Genomic DNA, 23527 nt, shown 5'->3' on the forward strand with positions numbered 1-23527 from the left:
TTTTAAGGTGTCTCTATAATATGGACTCCTCTATCAGTGTGTGTACAATCTAGCACATGTAGAATTGGGCAGAAGATGCAAAATGTAAAGTAAGGGTATTATTTCAATTATGAATTTGCGCTATGTATATGTTGCAATAGTATAATTAAGGGCTTAAAAGTGTCTGTAAAAGGGAGAAAAGGCTTTGATAGGGCACATTCACTAAGCCATGAACAAGACAGTATTACTGGCTCTGTGACCTTGAATGTATTAACATTTCTAATCCTAAGTTTCCATATTGTAATAAAATGAATATAATAACTTAAATATTATGTAATACATATAAAAACCTTAGCTAAGGACCTGGTGCCTAGAGAGTATTTAACAAATGTTTTCTGTTGTTTTTACCTGTTACCTGGATAAAGTATTAATAGAATTGAACACCTTTAAAAGTACTATCTGTGCACACTGTCCCAATTACCTCTTATTTGAATCACACTAGATTTGAAAATGGAATAGGTGTTTGAGAGTCAACCACAGTTAAAAGATAAAATCTTTGCACTAAAGTGTGTTCTGAGAAACTTAATTTCAGTTACCTTTGAAATATAAAAGTATATATGATACGCTCACTTTAAATTGAATTTTTTAAGTCTTTAAAAATAGATTAATAAAGTCAGCAACAATCAGTCCCTATAAACATGTGACCAAATCAGCTGATATTTATGCACAATTACGGTTTATATTTTAGATATTTTCTCCAATGAAATGACATGTATAAGTCAAATCATCCTTTAAGATCTTTAAAGAAAATAATATTTTTTCTTGTTACTTTAAAAAAAATTTTTTAATGTTTATTTAATTTTGAGAGAGAAAGACAGAAGTGAGCAGAGGAAGGGCAGAGAGAAGGAGACACAGAATCTGAAGCAGGCTCCAGGCTCTGAGCTGTCAGCACAGAGCCAGATGCGGGGCTTGAACTTAGACTGCGAGATCATGACCTGAGCTGAAGTCAGTCACCTAACCGGCTGAGCCACCAAGGTGCCCCTTCTTGTTACTTTCTAAATTTGTTTACTTTGCTTCAACAAAGAATGGTGTGATCTCTTTATTTTTAGCTATAATGGATGAGGTAACAGAAGCCAAACTATATTGGATATTTAAATTAAAAACTGGATATTTTCTAAGGTTATAATTGTCAAATAAAGGCTAAAACTAAAATATAAGAATTATATTTATTTATTAGGATTATTTATTATATTTATTAGGATTTATGTGTTCAGCATGGCTTTTTTCTAGTGTTTCAAACAATCATCTTGCTTTGATGTGAATTACTTTAGTAAGAACTGCCCCCTCTCCTCCTCAGGCTGAGATACAAGAGGTAAAGACAGATAAATCAGGTTTCCCTTTTGTTTTCATCTATTATCAGACCAAGCCATGTCCATGCACTGTCCTTTAGAGTTTAGATGATGAAATTATACTGGTTTCATTTGATTAGTTTCTTGAATTCTCTGGTGAGCTGTCAAACAAAAACTAAACAACTATAAAATTGCATTTACAATTTGCTGAATTGAAATTATAAAGATCCTACATGTACAGTGAAAATGATGTGAGAGGTTATGCTGAAAAATGATGAGTTATGAGTGTATTGTTTTTCAGACATGTTATCCTAATTAGAGTGACAGAGTAGTCAAAAATGGCACTTAAAGATGTCAAAACTTAAAAAATTTTAATGTAGAATGAAGCAAGCCTATAAAATGAAAAGTCATAATAGGATATAGTTATTAATTTTTATATAATAAATTCTTTCATTAAGATTTCTAACAAATATTTATAATACACAAAAACAAAAACCTAAAAGATATATTTTAAAAATAAGAAAAATAGATTCATAACATCTATTCTCATTATAATGGAGTCTTGGATCACAAGATCACATGGTACTTTTAAACATTTTTGTAGAAAATGTCTCATTTTTTTCTGTTTCATCACATTTTATGGCCTTACTCTGAACTTGATAGCTTTTAAAACACTTGACTTGATTGCTTTCACTAAGATATGCTATTAATATCTAGAGGCAAAAGTCTATACAAAAAGGTTTTGACTCTTTTTGTACTTGGATACTCTTTAATTTTTCCTTTCTACATTGGGATTTGGTCTAATATAATAATACTCTTTATTTAACTTTAAAAAATTTAAATTTATTTAACTTTTAAAAACTGTCCTGACAGTTCAGAGCCTGGAGCCTGCTTCAGTTTCTGTGTCCCCTTCTCTCTTTGCTCCTGCCCCACTTATGCTCTCTCTCAAAAATAAATAAACATGGAATAAAAAAAAGCTCTGACTGACATATTTCACTTAGCACAATACCCTCTAGTTCCATCCACATTGTTGCAAATGGCAGGATTTCATTCTTTCTCATTGCCAAGTAGTATGCCATTGTATATGTAAACCATCTCTTCTTTATCCATTCATCAGTTGGTAGCCATTTGGGCTCTTTCCATAACAGGTTATTGTTGAAAACACTGCTATAATCATTGGGGTACATTTGCCCCTACGAATCGGCACTCCTACATATGTTTTCACTCATATGTGGAACTTGAGAAACTTAACAGAACACCATGCGGTAAGAGAAGGGGAAAAATAGTTTCAAACAGAGAGGCAGGCAAACCATGAAAGACTCTTAAATACAGAGAACAAACTGAGGGTTGATGGGGGTGGGATGGAGAGAGGGGGAAATGGGTGATGGGCATTGAGGAGGGCACTTGTTGGGGTGAGCACTGGGTGTTGTATGTAAGTAATGAATCACAGGAATCTACCCCCGAAGCCAAGAGCACACTGTATACCATGTAGGTTAGCTAACTTGACTACAAATTATATTTAAAAACAAAAACAAAAACAAAAAAACCCTAGACTTTAAATATCTAGAGCTGAAATATTTAAACTTAAGTGTAAGCATCACTTCTTTGCAATGAATTTTCTATCTAACCCAAGTTCTAATTATAAAAACTTTTTTCTACCACTATATTTCAATATAGTAGTTGAATTTCAACAGTAGTTGAATTCTTAAAAAAAAATTGCCTAACTCATGCTAACTCAAGGACTATACACTATGCAATAGGTATAAACTTAAATATGTTCTAAAAATGCTTTACCTTCTCAAGAGGTAACATTTCTCTATTTGAGAGTTAGCTTTGATGTTACAGGTTTAAATATTTATGCATACAAAAATTTAAAATATTTTAAGTGTTAATCTGTGTAAATTGGCAGCAGAAAATGTCTCATTAAGCCAAAATCCCCTTTAAAACAATTTTTTGAAATCTCCACTGTTTTTATTATTATTTTTTTAATGTTTATATTTGAGAGAGAGAGAGAGACAGAGAGACAGAGAGACAGAGTGTGAGCAGGAGAGGGCCAAAGAGAGAGAGGGAGACACAGAATCTGAAGCAGACTCCAGGCTCCAAGCTGTCAGCACAGAGCCCAATGTGGGGCTCAAACTCATGAACTGTGATATCATGACCTAAGCCGAAGTTGGATGCTCAACCAACTGAGCCACCCAGGCGCTCTGAAATCTCCACTGTTTCTAATCTTCTTTCCATCACCAGTCGTTGTTGACAATGTATTTATATGTTATAAATATATTCTTATATCATATGATTTTTATTATATTATAGATGTACATGTATGATAATATATTTATGTATGATAAATGTTATATTATATACACACATATATATAATTTAAAAGTTATACACTATCCATGGTCCCAAATCCATAGTGGCTGCTCCTCTTGTCTGAGTGCAAGGAAGTAATGTAAATACAAAATCTACAAGGACTCAGAAATCCCGTGAACATGGTGATGCCCTCACTACCCTCCATTACAAATGATACTCTGTTATGCACAATTATGAAATCAAGACTCTGAGAAAAAGTGAAACTCTCAATTTCCCTTTGTGCTCTAATGGCAACAAAAACCTCTTATTAAAATGATGTGAATGAAGCAAAAACATTTCAAGATTTAATGCATTTCAAGTGAAAATCTCAGATATACCAATTAAGTTAAAATTTTGCTTAATTTTCATATTTAGAAATTTCACATTTAGAAATACCCATTAGACTACTAGGTATTTATCTAAAGGATATAAAATGCTGATTTAAAGGGGCACATGCACCACAATGTTTAAAGCAGCATTATCAACAATAGCCAAACTATGGAAAGAGCCTAAATGTCCATGGACTGACAAAATAAAGATGAGGTATATATACACAATGGAATACTACTCAGTCATCAAAAGAATGAAATCTTGCCATTTGCAACAATGTGAACAGAACTAGAGTGTAATATGCTAAGTGAAATAAGTCAATCAGAGAAAGACAAATACCATATGATTTTTACTCATATGTGGAATTTAAGAAACAAAACAGACAAACACAGGGGAGGGGAAAGAAAAATAAAATAAGATAAAAATAGAGAGGGAGGCAAACTATAAGAGACTCTTACATATAAGGAATCAACTGAGGGTTTTTTGATGGAGGGAGGGGAGAGAGGGAGGGGGATGGGCTAAATGGATGATGGGCATTAAGGTGGGAACTTTTTGGGATGAGCACTGGGTGTTATATGTAAGTGACAAGTCACTAAATTCTACTCCTGAAACCAATACTACAGTATATGTTAACTAACACATATAAAAATAAATATAAAAATAACATATGTAAAAATAAGTAAATAAATAATTACATACATACAAACTAAGATAGATAACTCAGGGAATATTGGTCCTAGAATAGGATGTAAATGTTATAAGAAATTATATAGCCAAAAAAAGGAAAGGCAGAAAGAATAGGAAGTAGCTAGGAATATAAGTACACTAAATTTGCTTACCTTTTATTTTTTTATTACTTTTAAAATTGTTTAATGTTCATTTATTTTTGAGAGACAGATACAGAGCATGAGTGGGGAAGAAGCAAAGAGAGGGAGACGTAGAATCCAAAGCAGGCTCCAGGCTCTGAATTATCAGCACAGAGCACGATGTAGGGCTCGAACCCATGAATTGTGAGATCATGACCTGAGCCGAAGTCTGACGCTTCATTGACTGAGCCACCCAGGCTCCCCTGCTTACCTTTTAAAGCAGAAAGATAATGATTATTTTATCTAAATAATAAATCAGAAAATAGGAGTTGAGTGATAAAAGAATTTAGTTTTTAGCTTCATCTAACAGGACAAAATTGCAGAGCAATATGGATATTATAATCCCACACATGATCCCAGGATTATAGGATCATGGGATCAAGTCCTGCTTCAGGCTTTAGCAGCATGGAGCCTGCTAAAGAGCTCTCTTTCTCAGGGATGCCTCAGAGGCTCAGTCAGTAAAGATCCGACTTGGGCTCAGGTCATGATCTCAGGGCTCACGAGTTCAAGCCCCACTTCGGGCTCTCTGCTGACAGCTCAAAGCCTGGAGCCTGCTTTGGATTCTGTGCTTCCCTCTGTCTCTGGCCCTCCCCTGCTCATGTTCTCTCTGTCTCTCTCTCTCCCAAAAATAAAAAAAAAAACTACAAAAAATTATTTCCTTCTGTCCCTCTCCCTGCTCAATCTCTCTCTCTCTCTCTCTCTCTCTCCCCATCCCTCACTCCCTCCTCTCTCTCTCTCTCTCAAGTAATAAAATAGAAAAGGAATTACATGTCCAGGTATGAATCCAAAATAAAGAAGTGCTTATTTATTTAAAAGACTCATCATTCATTTATATATTTCTTTGAATTTTATAACCTCTTCCGAAATGGACAGGGTAGTATGTAAGACTTTCAGATTAATTTATTTTATGTGTAACTACAATTCCTCCAAAATCCTCACCTCCAAAAGTGTCATATGGTTAAGTGTCAAAAAGTCATTAAAAACATATGCAAGGGGCACCTGGGTGGCCCAGTTGGTTAAGCGTCAAACTTCGGCTCCGGTCATGATCTCATGGTTCGTGGGTTCATGCCCACGTCAGGCTCTGTGCTGACAGCTCAGAGCCTGGAGCCTGCTTCAGATTCTGTGTGTGTGTCTCTCTCTCTCTCTGCCCCTCCCCTGCTTGTGCTGTCTCTCTCCCTCTCAAAAATAAAATAAACATTAAAAAACAAATAAACAAAAAAAAAATCCAAAAAACATATGCTAGGGATAAAGCATGATGAGTGCATAGTTATTGACCATATAGCAGTACCTGGAAGAAAGCACTTAAAGCATTTAAAATTTAACATAAACGGCCCTGAAAAGCAATTTATTAGAAATTTCTCATACTGAAGCACAATCTCTCTCCTATAACATCATTTTCCTATAACTGCTGTCATGCAGTACTAAGATGGCTGTCTAGAGTAAAAAGAATACCTAAGTCTTTTTCCAGAGTTTACTCTTTCAAATGCTTTCCAATTGTTACTATGTCTTCTTAAAAGTTTCTGTTTTAGTTAAAAGTTGGCAGAATCTTTAATTTTTATATGTGGAAGGAAACAATGTTTAGACCTCTCACTATCCTGGTCAGTCTTTACTAAATATATCTCAAATTTTTCAGGATTCTTCTTAAGACAGGGTATACAACATTAAACAAATACATTTTATTGTGGCATAACATTAATCAGTCTGTCCGTCCATCTGTCGAACGAGTTATTGATCACTACAACACAGGCAGCCTCCACGATGGACCCAAGTAATCTCTGGCTCCTGATGTTTGTGTTTTGTGTAATTCTCTCCCCTTGAGTAGAAGAGGGACTTGTTAACTCACTTTTATCAAGCAAAATACAAAACTAATGGACTGTCACTTTGGATATTAAGTTATAAAAAGATGACAGATTCCACCTTGGGTACTGTACTGGATCACTTCCTCTGCGAAATTCAGTCTCCATGCTGTGAGGCATCCCTGTAGAGAGGCTCTCAGGAAAAAGCTGGGAAGTAGATTCCAGAAACTATGAAATAAAATGTCTGTTGTTTCAAGTCTCAAAATTTTGAGGCAATACGTTTTACAACAATAGGTACACTAAGTCATTTACATAATGGTACACAAGACTGGAAAGGTCCCACCTAAAGCTGTAGACCCAAAAAAAGAGTTCTTCAAATTCTGTTGCAAATCTATTTCTGAATAAGGAAAAGCATCCAGACATGAACGTAATACAGATTTTTTTTTTTCTGGTAAGAAATTAATAATGAAAAGTTTTTTTTAAATAAAACTATACAGCACAGTAACACATACATATTGCTGAGGAAATTCAGTTTGACTACATCTGCCTTTCCTAAGGAGGACACTGTCCTTCTTTCCAAATCACCATCACCATCAATATAATTAGTTAGCATGGTGCTTTTTAACTTAACCAGAGCTGTTACCATACATTTAAAAAATCAGTTTTATTGAGGTCAAATTTATATATAATAAAATTCACCAAGTTTATATTGTATAATGAGTTTTCACAAATATATATACACAACTGTATCACAAATACAATAACCACAAAATAGCACATTTTCATTGCCTCTAAAATATTCCCTCTTAAATGCTTGCAGTTTTCAGTACAAAAGTTTTTCTGTCTGCCTTCTTTTGGTCAATATAATAGTTCTGCCAGCCAAATATTATGTTGAATATATTGGTAATTTGCTTCTTTGTATCGCTAAGAAACATTTCATTACATGGGATACAATACAATTTGTGTATATCCTTTATCAGTTAAAGGACATTTCAGTTGTTTCTAGCTCTGATGAACAAAGCTCCTATGAACATGTAAGTATGAGTTGTTGGGTAGATATAGGTTTTTATTGCTCTTGAATACATAGCTAAGAATAGAATTGCTGGCTGGTATGGTAAGTACACGCTTAGCTTTATAAGAACCTGCCAAACTGTTCTGCAAAGTGGCTGTGCTATTTTGTACTCCTGCTGGCAATGAATGAATGTTAAATCTGCTCCACATCCTTGTCAATGCATAGTATTATCAGTCTTTTAAACTTCAGCCATACTAGTGGGTGTGTAGTAGCACCTCATTGTGGATTTCATTTGCATTTCCCCAATGATTAATGATGTTGAGCAGTATTTCATGTGCTTAACTGTAGATCTTTCTCAGTAAAGTGTCTCTTTAATTGATTTGCACATTTTTAAAAGGGTTATATATCTTCTTATTGAATTGTAAGAGTTCTTCATATCTTCTAAATAAGAGTCCTTTATCAGATAATTGTTTTTGCCAATATTGTCTTTAGCTTGCATTTTCATTTTCTTAATGGTACTTTTGAACAAATCTTTCAAACTTTGATGTAGTTTAATTTATCATGTCTTTCTTTTATATTTCTTGCTTTTGTGTCTTAAAAGATCTTTAACCCAAGGCATAAAAATTTTTGCCTGCTGTTTAGAAATTTTATAGTTTTAGCTATTGTACTTAGATCTATGATCTTGAATTAATTTTTGTATATGCTGTGGGGCAAAGGTCAAGAGCTTTTGTTTTTGATAAATGTGGTTACTCAATTGTCCCAGCACCATTTGTTGAAGAGAATATTAATTTCCCTCATTGAATTACTTTGCTGCATTGGTCAAAAATCAATTGTTCGTATCCATGCATGTGAATATTGGAACTCTCTTTTCTGTTCCACTAATCTGTATTTCTATCCTTAAGCCTACACAAGACTGCTGTGACTAGTGTAGCTTTGAGGCAGTGAAAGTTCTCCAACTTTGTTAAAAATATTAATTTCTACAAAAGTCTTATGGAGATTTTTCACTGAGATTTTGCTTAGTATGCAGGTTTGGAAAACACTGGAATTTTAACAACCCTGAGTATTCTGATCCATGAACATGGTCTATTGCTTCATTCATTTAGGTTGTCTTTATTTTCTCTCAGATGGATTTTGCTGAAGTCATCAACATATCATGTAGATATTAAATATTTCATGTTTTTGATGCTATCATAGAAGTTATTTTTTTTTTAAGTTTATTTATTTTGAGAGGGACAGAGACAGTGTGAGTTGGGGAGGAGCAGAGAGAGGAGAGAGAGAGAATCCCAAGCAGGCTTTGTGCTGTCAGTGCAGGGCCTCACATGGGGCTCTAACTCACAAAATCATGAGACAATGACCTGAGCTGAAACCAAGAGTTGGAAGTTTAACTTTAATCTGCATTTTCAATTTATTGTTGTTGCTGGTATACAGAACTGATTTGTGTACATCAACCTATCTCTGTAATCTTGTTTGACTCACTTGTTAGTAGTATCCTTCATAGATTCCTTGGGACTTTCTACAGAGATGACCATGTTGTCTGTGAATAAAGGGTTTTACTTCTTCTCTTTCAATCAAATATGCTTTTTATTTCTTATTGTTGCCTCACTGACCTAGCTATGACCCATAGCACAATACTGAATAGAAGTGGTAAAAGTGGACACCCTTACATTGTTCTTCTACTAAAGAAAAACCATTTGGTCTCCCATGATTAAATATAATACTATAGGTTTCACTTAAATGCCATTTATTACAATGAAGAAATTCCCTTATATTTCAAGTTTCCTGAGAGTTTTCTGTGGTCTACATCTAATGAAATGAGCATATGATTATTCTCCATTTTTATATCAGTATGGAAAATAATAAGTTGAATTTCAAACATTAAATCAAACATGTATTCCAAAAAAAATCTCTTAGCCATAATGTATTATCCTTTTTATATATTCCAAACTTTAATCTGTTAAAGTTCTATTAAGAACTTTTGTATCTACACTCATGAAAAATATTGGCATGTAATGATTTTTATTTTAAACGTCTTTTTCTGACTTTAATCTAATGGTAATGCTGACCTCATAGAGTTGAGATGTGTCCCCTCTTCTATATTCTGGAAGAATCTGTATATACTTTGTGTTATTTCTCCCTCTAATGTTTGATAAGATTCACTAATGAAACAAACTGGAACTAGAATTTTGTTTGCTGGAAAGCTTTAACTCTGGATTCATCTTCATGTGTACAAGCACACCCATGCACGCATTATTTTTTCTTGGGTGAGCTTTGCTACTTTGTGATAGTATTGTCTTCAAGAAATTTAACCATTTATTTTAAGTTGTAATTTTCAGCATAAAGTTCCTCTTAATATTGGCTAATCTTTATAAGCTCTGCTAGGTCTGTAATGATGCCCTCTCTTTTGTTCTAACTTGTATCTTCTCTAACATAAATTATCCCAAAACTTAGAGACAGCTTATCTTTCATAGTTTCTCTGAGTCAGTAATTCAGGAGACACTGGACTCAGTAGTTCTGCTTGGAGCTTCTCACTAAGTTCAATCAAATGTTGACTAGGGCTGCAGTCACTTGAAGGCTTTACTGAGGCTGGGGGATCTCCTTCCAAGGTGGCCACCTCACAGAGCTGGCAACTTGATGCTGGTTCAGGTGTTAGCAGGCCTCAGTTCTTCCTTGTGTGAACTTCTCCAGAAGGCTGTCTGATATGGTAGCAGGATTTCTCTAGAGCTGCTGATCCAGAAAACCAAGGTAGAAGCCACATGCCTTTTATGGCATACCCTCAGAAGCCAGACATCACTTCATACTCTACTCATCAAGGCTAGTCAGAAGATAATGTGGTGCAGGACCAAATAAGAAAGGCAATACTAGGAAAAGAGGATCATCAGAGGATCATTTGATGAATGCTATGTGGAAAACATGCTAATGTGATAGAAAGTGACTTGGGCAACATAAATAGTAAAATACAAGAAGAATACACTTACTGAAAAAGTGATTTTTGAACTGAGACCTAGTAAGATGGAATCAGCCAAATAAAGATCATATTATTTTTCTTGGAGGAGACAGAGAATGGTTCAAAATTTGAACAGATTACATTTTATGTGCCACCTGAAATTTAATTAAACTTGAAAGCCACATGAAGATCTCAAGTAGGAAGGTGAATAATTCTCAAGGCTGGATAAGAGAGGACAAACTTTAAGTAGAAAAAGGAAACAGAGAATGGGCCAGAACAGCTAAAAAAGGCCACGGCTTACAAATAAATTGGTAATTATGGAAGAGAAAACTGAGAAAACTTTTAGAGTATATTAACAAAAATGTAAACAGATGGAGAGGAGAGAAAGAAGATGCTAGATGATATGGCCAAGGTATCTAATCCCATGTAATACTGGTCTGAGAAGAGAAGACCAAGGCAATGAAAAATATAGAAAGAAAATAATAAAATAATAATAGAAAATTACTCAAATCCAAGTGTTCAGATTGAGTTCCAAGCAGAATTACACAAAACAAACAAACAAACACAGATCTAGTTATAGCCTGATAAAAATTTCAAAAATCAAATTAAGAGGGGGGGAAAACCCAAAACAGAAAACCATAAAGGACCACAAGTCAGATTAATATCAAATTTCTCTTTACCAATTGTAGACATTGAAAGACAAAGGAAAATGTCTTCATAATATCGAAGGAAAAGATTTTTGAACCGCAAATACTATACCTACCATATTTGAGGGCAAAGTAATCCATTTTCAGACAGTCAAGCATGCTGGCAGCTATGTATGACCCAGAGGAAAACAAGAAGGCTAGAAATAAATTAAGTCAGGTTCCATTAAGACCTTTATGTGTTGGAAAGCCTCCCTTACAGTGACACAGATTGAATGACATAAAATTACATTTCATTTTCTATCAAGTCATTCGTACTACTTGATTCTAAACTGAAAAATATTTTCATAAACATAACATTATAAATACGGTGTATTTTTAATTTTTTGAACGAACTCATAGAAAAACTACCCACGCCAATTGTAGCTATGCATTAGAAAGCAAATGTTATAAACTCTTGCAAAAGTTTTTAATTGAAAAAAAAAACAAAAAACCCTGATAGGTGAAAGTTTTATACCAAGCAATTATTACATTTTCATCTAAAACTGAAATATTAAGAAATGAAGAAACTATTTATATTGGTACTTCCAAAGAATTAAAGAGAAACTGGTAACAATGGTCTCTGCAGACTGTAAGGCCCTGTGCCTTTCTTTGTTAGAAACGGCTATAAAATTGACTCTCAGTTTTCCAGCAATCTACATGAACATCTAAGAAGGGATCAGAGTTTCAGAAGAAAATAATAATCACTAATGTTTTGCTGAATCTCAAGTTTTTGTAGGCATTCATTACATGTATTAACTCATTGAATATGCATCCCCAATATGGGGTTGGTAGTATCATGATACCCATTTTATAGTTGAAGAAACTACAGCACAGGGAGATTTAAACACTTTCATAAACTCATATCTAAGTAGTTAAGCCAGAATCTGAATCCATGAAGTTTGGCTTCATGTGAAAAAAGGCAGTTATTAGAGAAAGACAATCATTCTAAGTACATAGAGAAATATCATTGAATACATTCAATAATACTTAGAGTTTGTAACAGAATTAGCTGTATGATTTTACCTATCCTCTAGCTTTCAATAATAATTCAAATAATTCAAATACATTTTTCTTCTTGTCCACAGGGATGTAACATAAAGAGATTGAGTCAAATGTTCACATTTGGGACATCTGTGGCAAAACAACATACATATCCAAAATAACACACACACACATGTACAACATGCATATACATACATACATGTCAAAAATATCGAAATATCAAAACTATCCAAATATCCAAATATATATATGTATATATATCCCCAAATATAAAAAGTATCCAAAGATAAATGGAAGGTAGTTTGTATAACTTTGAATTAGTCTCCTAATATCTATAGATTCCTACTTTCTTTCCATGAGTATACAACCAGTATTTTATGTCTTTCAAACTCATTATTATTTTTTCTAATGACTTTATAATATCAAATTTAGAAGTATTTTTCCTATAACTTTACATGGACCAACAGACATAAGGCTCTTTTAAGGATCTCCAAGAAAAGCATCATTTAGTAAGTTCAGATGTAAAAATGAATTGCAAATAAGTGGATAAACTTGCTGATTCAAATGATCTGAATATCTACTATTTAAATTATTTTTCACATAATGCAGGATCTGATAATAAGAATAGAACTTTATTCTAACTTTTTAACTATTTTACATTTGGCAAGTTACATTCTATCAACCACCAAAAAGATGATAGGTTTTTAAATAACTTACAACATTTTCTTTTTAAGTTTTCAACAGGTAAAATTGAAATATATAATAAATATGCTCAAATTAAAAAAAATTTAAAAGAAGAAACATAAAATAGAACCATACTAAATAGTAGGAATCTAAAGTCAAAAGGAGAGCAGTAAATGTGTTATGTAATATGCATTATACAGCATGAGACCACCTGAATTGATGAAGTACGGATCTTCAGAACTGCTTAGAGCATGGTACGAACCTTAGTCAGAGCTGGGAAATGTACTATCCAGGGACAAATTATGCTTTGCAAATATGGGTCCATGAATAGTTTCAAGGCAAGACAGACTAGCTTGTCAAAACTGTTTGGTAATAATAATTGGATTTATAACATCTACCTGGATTTGGTAGAATCTAGGGGTTGTCGATGATCAGTGAGAAATCACTAGCATACATAGACTTTGCACTTCTTAATACCAAGATGATTCATGCACATGTCTGTGGTGGTTTAGAATCTAGAGACCAGCAAGTCCTGTGAGGCCCAGTAGAAGGATGAGTCTGAGTCCTCCATGCCCACCTAGTTAACATCCATCTTTCTCCTGCTATTCCTGCATTACATCACTTCTGAGTATAAACTATTTGAATCCTGTGGGTCCCCCTTTCCTAATCAATTACATAATTACATGATATCAACACAATACTTACAGTGAGTGGTTTTAGGTGATATCAGTAAAATGAAGGAAATAATAATCATTTACTGGAACCACTTGTTAACCATGGCCTAATATATGCTTTAACTCATATAAATGATGTAGAGTTGAAAAACATATATTATCCTTAAAAGTTTTCAATGTTATAACTCTCAAGGCTAATATACGTTTTTCAACTCTACTTGTAATTTCTCTAGAGAGTTGATAATGTCCTATTAATGGGGTCTTTGTTAGTAGTATTAGTTCATAAACTCAGGTACTGTAATTTTTACTTTAACAGAATAAAGTAGACTGAGGTCAGATAGAAAATGATTCTCTCTCTAAGTGTGGATGAAGTCACAGAACTTCACTGCGTGGTTCTGAGTCATATCCAAATGCTGACACCAATTTCATACACATCTCAAGGAAATAAGTAAAAATCTTGACCTCCAATCTCATCACCTCTGGCTTCCCATCTTTCTTCTACTTGGATCTTAGGACCCCCGGCTTTCACATATTCCTCCCAGATCTGTGTCTAGTAGTTAGGAAAAACTCAAGCTAAATTGACTAATTTTGTAGATACCTTTTATTGAAGATAAATTTTAGTAACCACTAAATATGATAGCAACATCATCAATTCTTAAGAAATACAAAACCATACATATTTGAAATTCTCAGTTTTAAAAAGCTCATGAAAATACAGATCTAGTTTTTGGACCCTATTTTTGTATTAATACTTGATGAATAATTACCATCTAAAATATATTCAGAAAATTCAAATATTATCTTTAATAAATTCAAACTGAGAAAAGACTTTTTCTTTATATTCAATTAACTAAGGCTCTGAGTTAAATAATTTGGGGAAACAAAGAGAGCCAAAGGTCCCATTTCAGTATCAAGATTTGTGCAAAGTGAATGAGGAAATAAAATGTGTGCCTTCAAAATATGAAAGTAGAATGTGCTGTCACCTCAAAGTCAAAAAAGGAGTATGAATGATGAGTGTTGCCAGAAAGAGATCACTAGGCAAAACAGAGATCAAGGAGGACTTCTTGAGGGCAAAGGAGCTGAAATATGTTCTTCATGTAAGTAGGTTCTAAACAGAAGACAGCGTTTTAAACTGAAAAAAATGGCAGAGAGAAAGTTACTATAATAAAACAATAACTCACAAGGCACATTTGAAGGAATATGACGACACCAGCCCGACTGTACCAAAGCATGAATAGAGAGAGAGGTACGTGGCAAGACTGGGTAATGAAAGATTTTAATATCTAGATAAAGAGCTTAGATATTCTGTACAGACTGGACGGCCATTGACGGTTTCTGAAGAAGGGAGGCACATAATGGATGCAGAATTATTATTTCAACCCACAGGTGTTACATCTTCCAGTGCCAGAGTTAAACAGAATGAGTCGATTCCTTTTTCCATGTTAGATAGACCTTCCTAGATTTGAAAACTGCTATTATTTTCTTCCACGAAGAGGAAGGATGAGAGGGACAGATTGAAGAAGGGAAGACTGCAATCACGGGAGAGTTAAGAAGTCATCTGCAATTTGGACAAGGCTTGAAGGACAGGGATGGCTAGGATTTCATGTGACTATGAGCTTCTTTGCAACTGAAAAATGTTCTTGTAAAAAAAAGGAAAAAAGAAAAATAGTCTTCTAAGTTTAATGTATATCTCACTCACTTTAAAATTTACTTCAAAGCCTAACTGGGGCAGCTTTCAAACCAAGTTCTATACTGACATAGGAAAGTGCTGTCTCAGGAACAGACAACTATCTGCAGAAAGACAATCACATGTCCTGAGGGAGCGTCAGTTTTTCATCTATGCTCTTTCCAATTGTTTCGCATCCTTTTCTCAGGACCATGGGTATTCTTGGAGCATCAACACAGCACCCATAAAAGTCACTGATGTGTTTCTTAAACACTTCCTTCAGAATTAAAGGATATTTTCCAAATAAAACAGTCTATATTCTAAAGCTTAAACCCGTGTTTGTGCAACATAAAGACTGTTGCAATAAAATCCTCATGTTTCCCTCTTTAGAGCAATATTAACTCACGGGTATTTTCAAAATATCTGGCAGTTCTATCTGCTGATAACACTAAAACATTTGGATACTTACCCATACTAAATAATGTCTCCTATATGCTCCTTCATAGGATTGATGGAAAAGTAATTATAAGAAACACTACATTTAAAAACAAATACCCTATGGGGTCCAACTCTTGGTTTTAGCTCAGGTCATGATCTCACAGTTCATGGGTTCGAGCCCCATGCTGGGCTCTGTGCTAACAGCGCAGAGCCTGCTTGGGATTCTCTCTCCCTCTCTCTCTCTGCCCCTCCTTGGCTCGCTTGCTCACTCTCTTTCTCTCTCAAAATAAATAAACTTTAAAAAATACGTACATATATATATATATACATAAATGCCCTATGTCCAAATAAAATGGATTTCTTACGCTGACCTTAGCTGGCTCAGGACCAGTATCTTATTTTTCCAAGCTACAATTTTCAAAACCTCAGGACTGGATACAAATTTCAAGGTCCAAAAGAATGTACCCTCTGTCCTATTAAATTGGCAAAGTTACAGTTCACCAAAGATTAGTGCTATAAAGTCTATGAAGAATTTTTTTAATGCGTTTATTAACCTTACATAATTCAGCCAGTTTTTCTTAAGAGCCATGTACCTCTAGATATATGTATAATCATTTCAATTTCAGTTTACTGCATAACTGGTTTTACAAAAAGGATTTAAAGTCTAAATTCATATTTGTTGAGGATGTAAGTAGAAATTCTATCTAGTTACGAACACTAACGTAGCTCAGTAATTAACCATATTGATTCACACTGTATACTTTGTATCTTCACGTCTTTCTAAAATACCATAATTTTTGGTTTTAAATTATATTTGCATACACAAATTACAATAAGAGGAAACATTAAAAACTAAAGGTAAGTTTTAAGTATTTAGAGAAAATTCTCATTGTAATTATATACATCTATAGGTACAATTCGAGAAGACTGAAATTTAACAAAATATTAAGTAATGAAAGTATACATATCTGAAACCACATATTTACCTGACATTGCCCTTGGTGTTTCTGAGAACTGTTGCAGCAAAATTCTGTGTGACACCCACCAAGCTGATTCCATCCACTTCCACAATCTGGTCATTGACTTGTATTCTTTGGGAAGAGGGGAAAAATCACCCACAATTAACTTTTCTGATAGTATATTACCATTTTCAATACATGAGTTGACAAAATACTTGATATTTAAGATACTCTTATTGATCCCAAATTTGTTTTTTTATATACAGGTTCCAAACCTTAGTCAAATACTTAAGGTTTTAAAAAAATGTTTTGAAAAAACCAGAAGCAATACTACATGGATAGATTCAGTTTACTCAATACTCATAATCTTATCACAAAGAATTCATAACTGGTAATGTATAACATACTTACATCATTTTTTTGGTCCTTAATAAATTCCATAAAAATGGAACATATCCAGCTGAAATACACCGTGGGCATCGTCATACCTACTCCGGCCTTCCATCTTTCCTCCTCAAGGAATTGCAGGGAAACCTTCCTATTCAAGTTGTACGCTTGAAATATATAGTTCTCATAACTGTATATACATGCATGTATTTATATAGATGTATATACATGCATATATTTATTGATGTTTAGGAGGAACATACAGTATTAGTGTTTAACTTAGTGTATAATGCTTTCAAATTTATATACATGTGTTATATATACACCATTTTTTTTATTCCTCAAAATGAAGTATATCTTTTTTTATTTTCTGAAGTATTTTCAAGTATCTCAATCATGGAGAAGTGCAGAGAAAGTCAGCTAATAAACACCCATGTACCACACACCCAACTTTATCAAATCTCAGCACTGTGCAATACTTGAGTCATTTTTTCCTAAAGAAATGTATTACGGAAAAGCTGAAACCTCTTTACTATGTGCCTCTAATTCTAGTCCATTCACCACTTCTGTAGAGGTAACCATCATACTAATGTGATGCTTAGTCTTCCTATTGATGTTTTGAAGTAGAAATAACACGTATACATAATATGCACAATATGCTTCACCCAGTGTTATATATGAGATTTATCCGTGGTTATAAAACCACTTTATTAGTTCATTTAACATTTTTCTTAATTTCTTTTGTATTTTGAGAGAGAGAGAGAAAAGAGAGAGAGGAGAGAGAGGAAGAGAGAGAATCCCAAGTATACTCCATGAAGTCAGTGCACAAAGCCTGACCCGGGGCTCAAACTCATGAAACTGTGATATCACGACCTGAGCTGAAATCAAGAGTCGGACACTTAACTGACTGAACGAACCAGGCGCCTCTCTACTAGTTCATTTTAACAACCATGTAGTTTTTCCTTTTATGAATATACCGCAATATATTCACCCACTATTTTGCAGACAGTTGTATTGTTTTCCATTTTAGCCATTATGAATACTGCTCATACATGTCACCTTATGCACATGTGTTGGATTTCTCCATGATATATAGCTAGAAATAGAATTCCTGAATCAAGGAACATACGCTTTTTCAACTTAAATAAACTGACAAATTTTAGTTCAAAATGCTATGCCAATTCATATTCTCAATAACACGTATGAAAGGTTCTGACTTTCCACACTCTCACCAATACTTGGTGTATTTGGAACCTTGTAAATATTGGTGATCTTGGGACGCTTGTGTGGCTCAGTCGGTTGAGCATCTGACCGGCTCAGGTCATGATCTCGCAGTTCGTGAGTTCAAGCCACGTGTCGGGCTCTGTGCTGACAGCTCAGAGCCTGGAGCCTGCTTCGGATTCTGTGTATCTCAGTCCCTCTGCCCCTCCCTCACTCTCAATCTGTCTCTGTCTCTCTCTCAAAAATAAATAAACATTAAAAAAATTTTTTTTTACTATTGGTGATCATTTAAGTGTAAAATCACATTGTGATTTTAATTCCATTTTCTTGATTACTAGTGTGGTTGAATTTTTTTTTTCTTTTATATCTTTGAGTCATTTGTCCACTTCTGCAAAGTGTTGGATCATGTTTTTTTTTTTTTTTACCTATTTTTGTTGATGTTTTTGGGTTGAGCATCTTGTTCCTTACTGATTTATTGCAAATGTCCTTATACACCCTATGTACTAACACTTTCTCAGTGAAATCTGTTGCAAATACCTTTGGCCCAATCTGCAGCTTGTCCTTTCACATTTCTTTGAAAAAAATGATGATTTTGAGGAAAACAGTTTTTGAAACTATAATCACATTTGTAATTTCAGCTTTGTATCAGGTATTTCTGTATCTTGTTTCAGGGATCCCCTTCTGCCTCAAAGTTATAAAAACATTCTATACTTTCTTATAAAAGGTTCAACATTTTGCTTTTCTGCATTTAGTTATCTACCCAGGTATTTTTTAAGGTTTTTTAAAATTTATTTTTGAGGGAGAGAGAGAGAAAGAGAGCATGGGAAGGACAGAGGGAGGGAGAGAGAGAGAGTCCTAAGCAGGCTCTGTCTTATCAGTGTGAAGCTTGACCCACAAACTGTGAGATCATGACCTGAGCTAAAATCCAAAGTCAGACACTTACCCAATGGAGCCACCCAGGGCCCCTGGAAATTACTTTTTATTATAATATGTGTTAGCAACCTATTTTTATTTTTTCCAAGTGTTATAAACAACTGGCTTAACAACATTTAGTAAGAGCTCCCTTTTTCTCCATTGACTGTAGTGCTATGTCTGTCAGGGTTTCAAATGTGTATCAGCACGTTTTAGGTTTTCTATTAGTTTCTACTTGTCTGTCTGTCTGTCTCTGCATCCTCCATCACTTCGTAATTAGCTTTGACACTGCATAGGACAATTCTCTCTACTTATTCATTGTCCTCAAATTTTTCTGAGCTATTCTTGAGCTTTTTCCCTTCATAATTAGTTTTAGACTTACTTGCCAAGTTCTATAAAAACACTTGTTGAAGCTTTAATAAAATCATACAGATTTTTAGATTACTTAGGGGAAAACTAACATCTTTATCATATTGACTCTTCCCATCAATAAAACTTGTCTACTATAATTACTCTGGGCAAGTGTTGGGTGTATCATATGTTGCTGCCATGTGTTAAGTTATTTAAAGCTTGAAAATAAGAGTAAAAAGGAGAGCAACCTATCTTTTCTATGTGATGTAGGTGCATTATTTAACAGTTCCAACCAATGATAATTTGGGGGGGAATGTATTTTAATTGATCCATTATTTACATCCTGGATATACTTAAAGTTGCATGTTAATTTGTAGATTTTTGTCCTGAATAAATTCAGATACTTTTCTTCTGTTAAAAAGATAATCCCATAGGCCATGGTTTCTCTGTAGAATATTAACTAGTTTTATGTCTAACGTAGCAATGTTACTTTACTAATGTTCTAATATTACTTTATTAACTTGCCTTGAACTATGTACTTCTAAAATGTCCTTTGAATCACACTAACCATCTCACTGGTTCTCTCATTAATGAGTGAGTTAAGTAAAGTCTAATACATGTTTATTTTATACATACGAAAGTCATTTCTTAACTCTCTCAATATTAACCTATACTAGCTTTGGAGGTTGCTCCAAGATGCCAGTGTGGGTTGACAAAGCCAATTCAACTGTCACCACAGACATGCACTTCATGGGCTGGGTAAGCCCAGGCACGCACTTGCTTGGTCTCCAGAGTGGTTCTAAAGCACCAATAGTGCGCTATGTTTGTTAGCATGGATTTTTTCTAACTTAGGACTTTTGGATTTTTTTCTGGTTTTGGCCATTTTGGTTCTGGATCTACTTTGCACTAGACAGCAACAAGAATAAATAATTCCCCACTGGTAGCAGTAACGAGTAGGAGTGTAATTTTATAAACGGACCTTTTGAGACAGCTATTGGGATTCTGGGGATCTATTACTCTCGTGTGAGACGATAAAGAATTTGAGTTGCTCTCCTTTAATTTCTTTTTGGACTATTTGTGGGCTTAAACTATTTCATATAAAATTCCATAAAAACTAGAAAGGAATAGCCTTTTGAAATCCTGACTGGTGAGTTTTTATGCTTCCTTGATTCCTTAAACCTGTTTCTGAGGTCGCAGAACTGAAGCTACCAATTCTCTTGTGTTGCTGTAATTGAGAAAAGCTGTAATCTCTCACTGTGTGTGTGTGCAATAAGTTCCTAACATAGAAGGGTATTAATAAATCAAATTATAAAGTCTTGGAAGTGAAAGGAATGATAATCTGGTTCATATAGAATAGTAAGCACTTTTATAAATCTTCTATTCTAGCATCTAATGAAAACTTCAAGTGTGCTAGACATTTAAGAAAAAAAAATCCTTCTTAGAGATTCTTCTAGAAGTTCAGAAATATTTTTATAGGGAACCTACTTCGCGTAATAAAGGTGAATCTTTATATAAATAAGACTAACTTAATAATTTTGGTTTAAATACATATCTATGTTTTCTCCATGATCTCGTAAGGGTATGGGTTTGTATTTTCCAAATAAAGAGGCTAGTTAATCTGAAGCTCCTAATATTCATATGGATACACCATGCACCATGTATAGTATCCTTACATAAAGTCTCAAAAACATAAAAAATTATGTTTAACGAAACTGAATCATAATTCTGATAAACTTTTATGTCAATAGTAATTATGTTTTATAAAATATCAGCTTAAAACAGGGTTTCCGGGCACCTGGGTGGCTCAGTCGGTTATGTGTCTGACTCCCGTTTTCAGCTCCGGTCATGATCTCATGGTTCATGACCCTGAACCCCACGTGGGGCTCTGTGTTGACAGCATGGAGCCTGCTTAGGATTCTCTCTCTCCCTCTCTCTCTCTCTCTGGTCCTCTCTCTCTAATAAATACACTTAAAAAAATAAAATGCTATAAACTTACTATCGCTTTGCATCATATTCATTAATATGTTTATCTTTGCACTTCAAGAAGGTGCAAAAATAGTGTGTGTGGCTGCAGAAAATGATGGCTGCTAGTCTGGCATTGCTTATGTATGTAAGCAGGCTATTATTATCAAGTTCCTATCTGCCTGCAAAGGTGGTGGACTAGAAGCTGGTTAAGTAAACTGTAAATTAAATGTAGTATGGATAATTGAAGCTATGCAAGCAGCAACGGTGATAGAAAAAATATAATTTTGTAGGTGAAGTAATGGGAGGAATGTTTGTTTGAAAGAAAGGACAGTAGGTTATGGCCCTATAGTATCAGCCTGTTCTAGAATATGAGAAAGCATAATGAAGACCAAACCTTGAGTGTGTATAGCAAGTTGAAGAAGGTTTGAAGAAGTGATTTTTATTTGCTTAGGTTTCTATCATCTGACGCCAGAAAGAAGCTATAGAATAAGCTGAATTTTTCATGAAATGCATTCAGTTTTGAAGGATTTATTCATAATATAATTTAGAAGAAAACAGTATAGTTCTTTTACTATTAGAGTTCCATGGAGTGAATCAATTCCTATTGTCATGATATCCCTTCATATATTTGAAAACTGCAATTATATTCCTCCATTAGGGGAAAGAATGAGAAGAGAATGAATATTAAAATCAGGAAGACAGTTAAGAAGTCATTTGCAATTTGTAAAAAGCTTGAAATGATAACAGCACAAAATTATGAATGAGAGCTCTTTTTATGTCACATCCTCACCAGCATTTGATGTTGTTAGTGTTTTGGATTCGGGCCATTCATGTAATGATATCTCATTATTGTTTTAATTTGCAATAACTCAGACTGGGAGAAAACATTGATATATCATATATCTGATATGGGGCTTGTATCTATAGTCAACTCAATAACAAAAAGACAAACAACCCAATTTAAAACTAAGTCAGGAAAAGACAAATATCATATGATCACACTTACATGTAGAATCTAAAAACCAAAACCAACAAACAAACCAAAACCAAAGCTCACATATGCAGAGAACAGATTGGTGGTTGCCAGAAGGTAGGGGTGTGAGGGGTGGGGGTGGATGGCATGGATGAAGGGGTCAAAAGGTACAAACTTCCAGCTACAAAGCAAATAAGTCATGGGGATGTAACCTACAGCATGGGGGCTATAGTTAATAATACTGTATTGTATATTCGAAAGATGTTATGTGAGTATATCTTAAAAGTCTTCTCCACAAGGAAAAAAGAAAAGAATCTGCAACTACGTATAGTGATGGATGTTAACTAGACTTACTATGGTGTTCACTTCACAATGGGTATAGAAATCATTATATTATACACCTGAAACTAATATAATGTTATATATCAATTATACCTTAAGAGAAAAAAAAAAAAGTGGGCAAAGGATCTGAAGAGGCATTTCTCTAAAGAAGACACCCAAATGGCCAATAAACACATGGAAAAGAGGCTCAACATCAACAGCCATCATGGAAATGCAAATCAAAACCAAAATAAGATACCTCTTCACACCCCCACTCAGAGATGGTTAGAACCACAATACAGATATCAACAAGAGCTCATGAGGATGTGTGGAAACCCTCAGCCGTTATCAGAGGCAATATAACACGGTGCAGCTACTTTGGAAAACCATCCAGCACTTCCTCCACAGGTTAAACCACAGGTAACTCCACAGAGTTACCACATGACCCAGAAATTTCTCTCCTAGGTACATACCCAAGAAAAATGGAAACAGGTCCACAAAAAAATCTGTACATGAATGTTCAAAGCAGTCTTATTCATGATGGCCAAAAAGTAGAAGCAGCCCAAATATCCATCAACTGATGTCAGAATAAACAAAATGTGGTATATCCGTTCAATAGAATATTATTTGGAAATAGAAAGGAATTGAATGTGACACATA

General features: G+C 34.3%; 1 protein-coding gene across 8 annotated transcripts in view; it reads right to left on the reverse strand.

Moving 5' to 3' along the window:
- PPP1R9A (protein phosphatase 1 regulatory subunit 9A) overlaps positions 1-23527 on the reverse strand; it is a 321919-nt gene that overhangs the window by 109508 nt on the left and 188884 nt on the right. For all 8 annotated transcript variants that reach the window (XM_077765379.1, XM_077765381.1, XM_077765377.1 and 5 more), the window contains exon 5: positions 16765-16869. In XM_077765379.1, the coding sequence (XP_077621505.1) occupies positions 16765-16869 (105 nt within the window). The remainder of the gene's footprint in view (positions 1-16764; positions 16870-23527) is intronic.

This window comes from Crocuta crocuta, unplaced genomic scaffold, assembly GCF_008692635.1.
Source record: "Crocuta crocuta isolate KB4526 unplaced genomic scaffold, BGI_CrCroc_1.0 scaffold14, whole genome shotgun sequence".
Taxonomy (NCBI): Eukaryota; Metazoa; Chordata; class Mammalia; order Carnivora; family Hyaenidae; genus Crocuta; species Crocuta crocuta.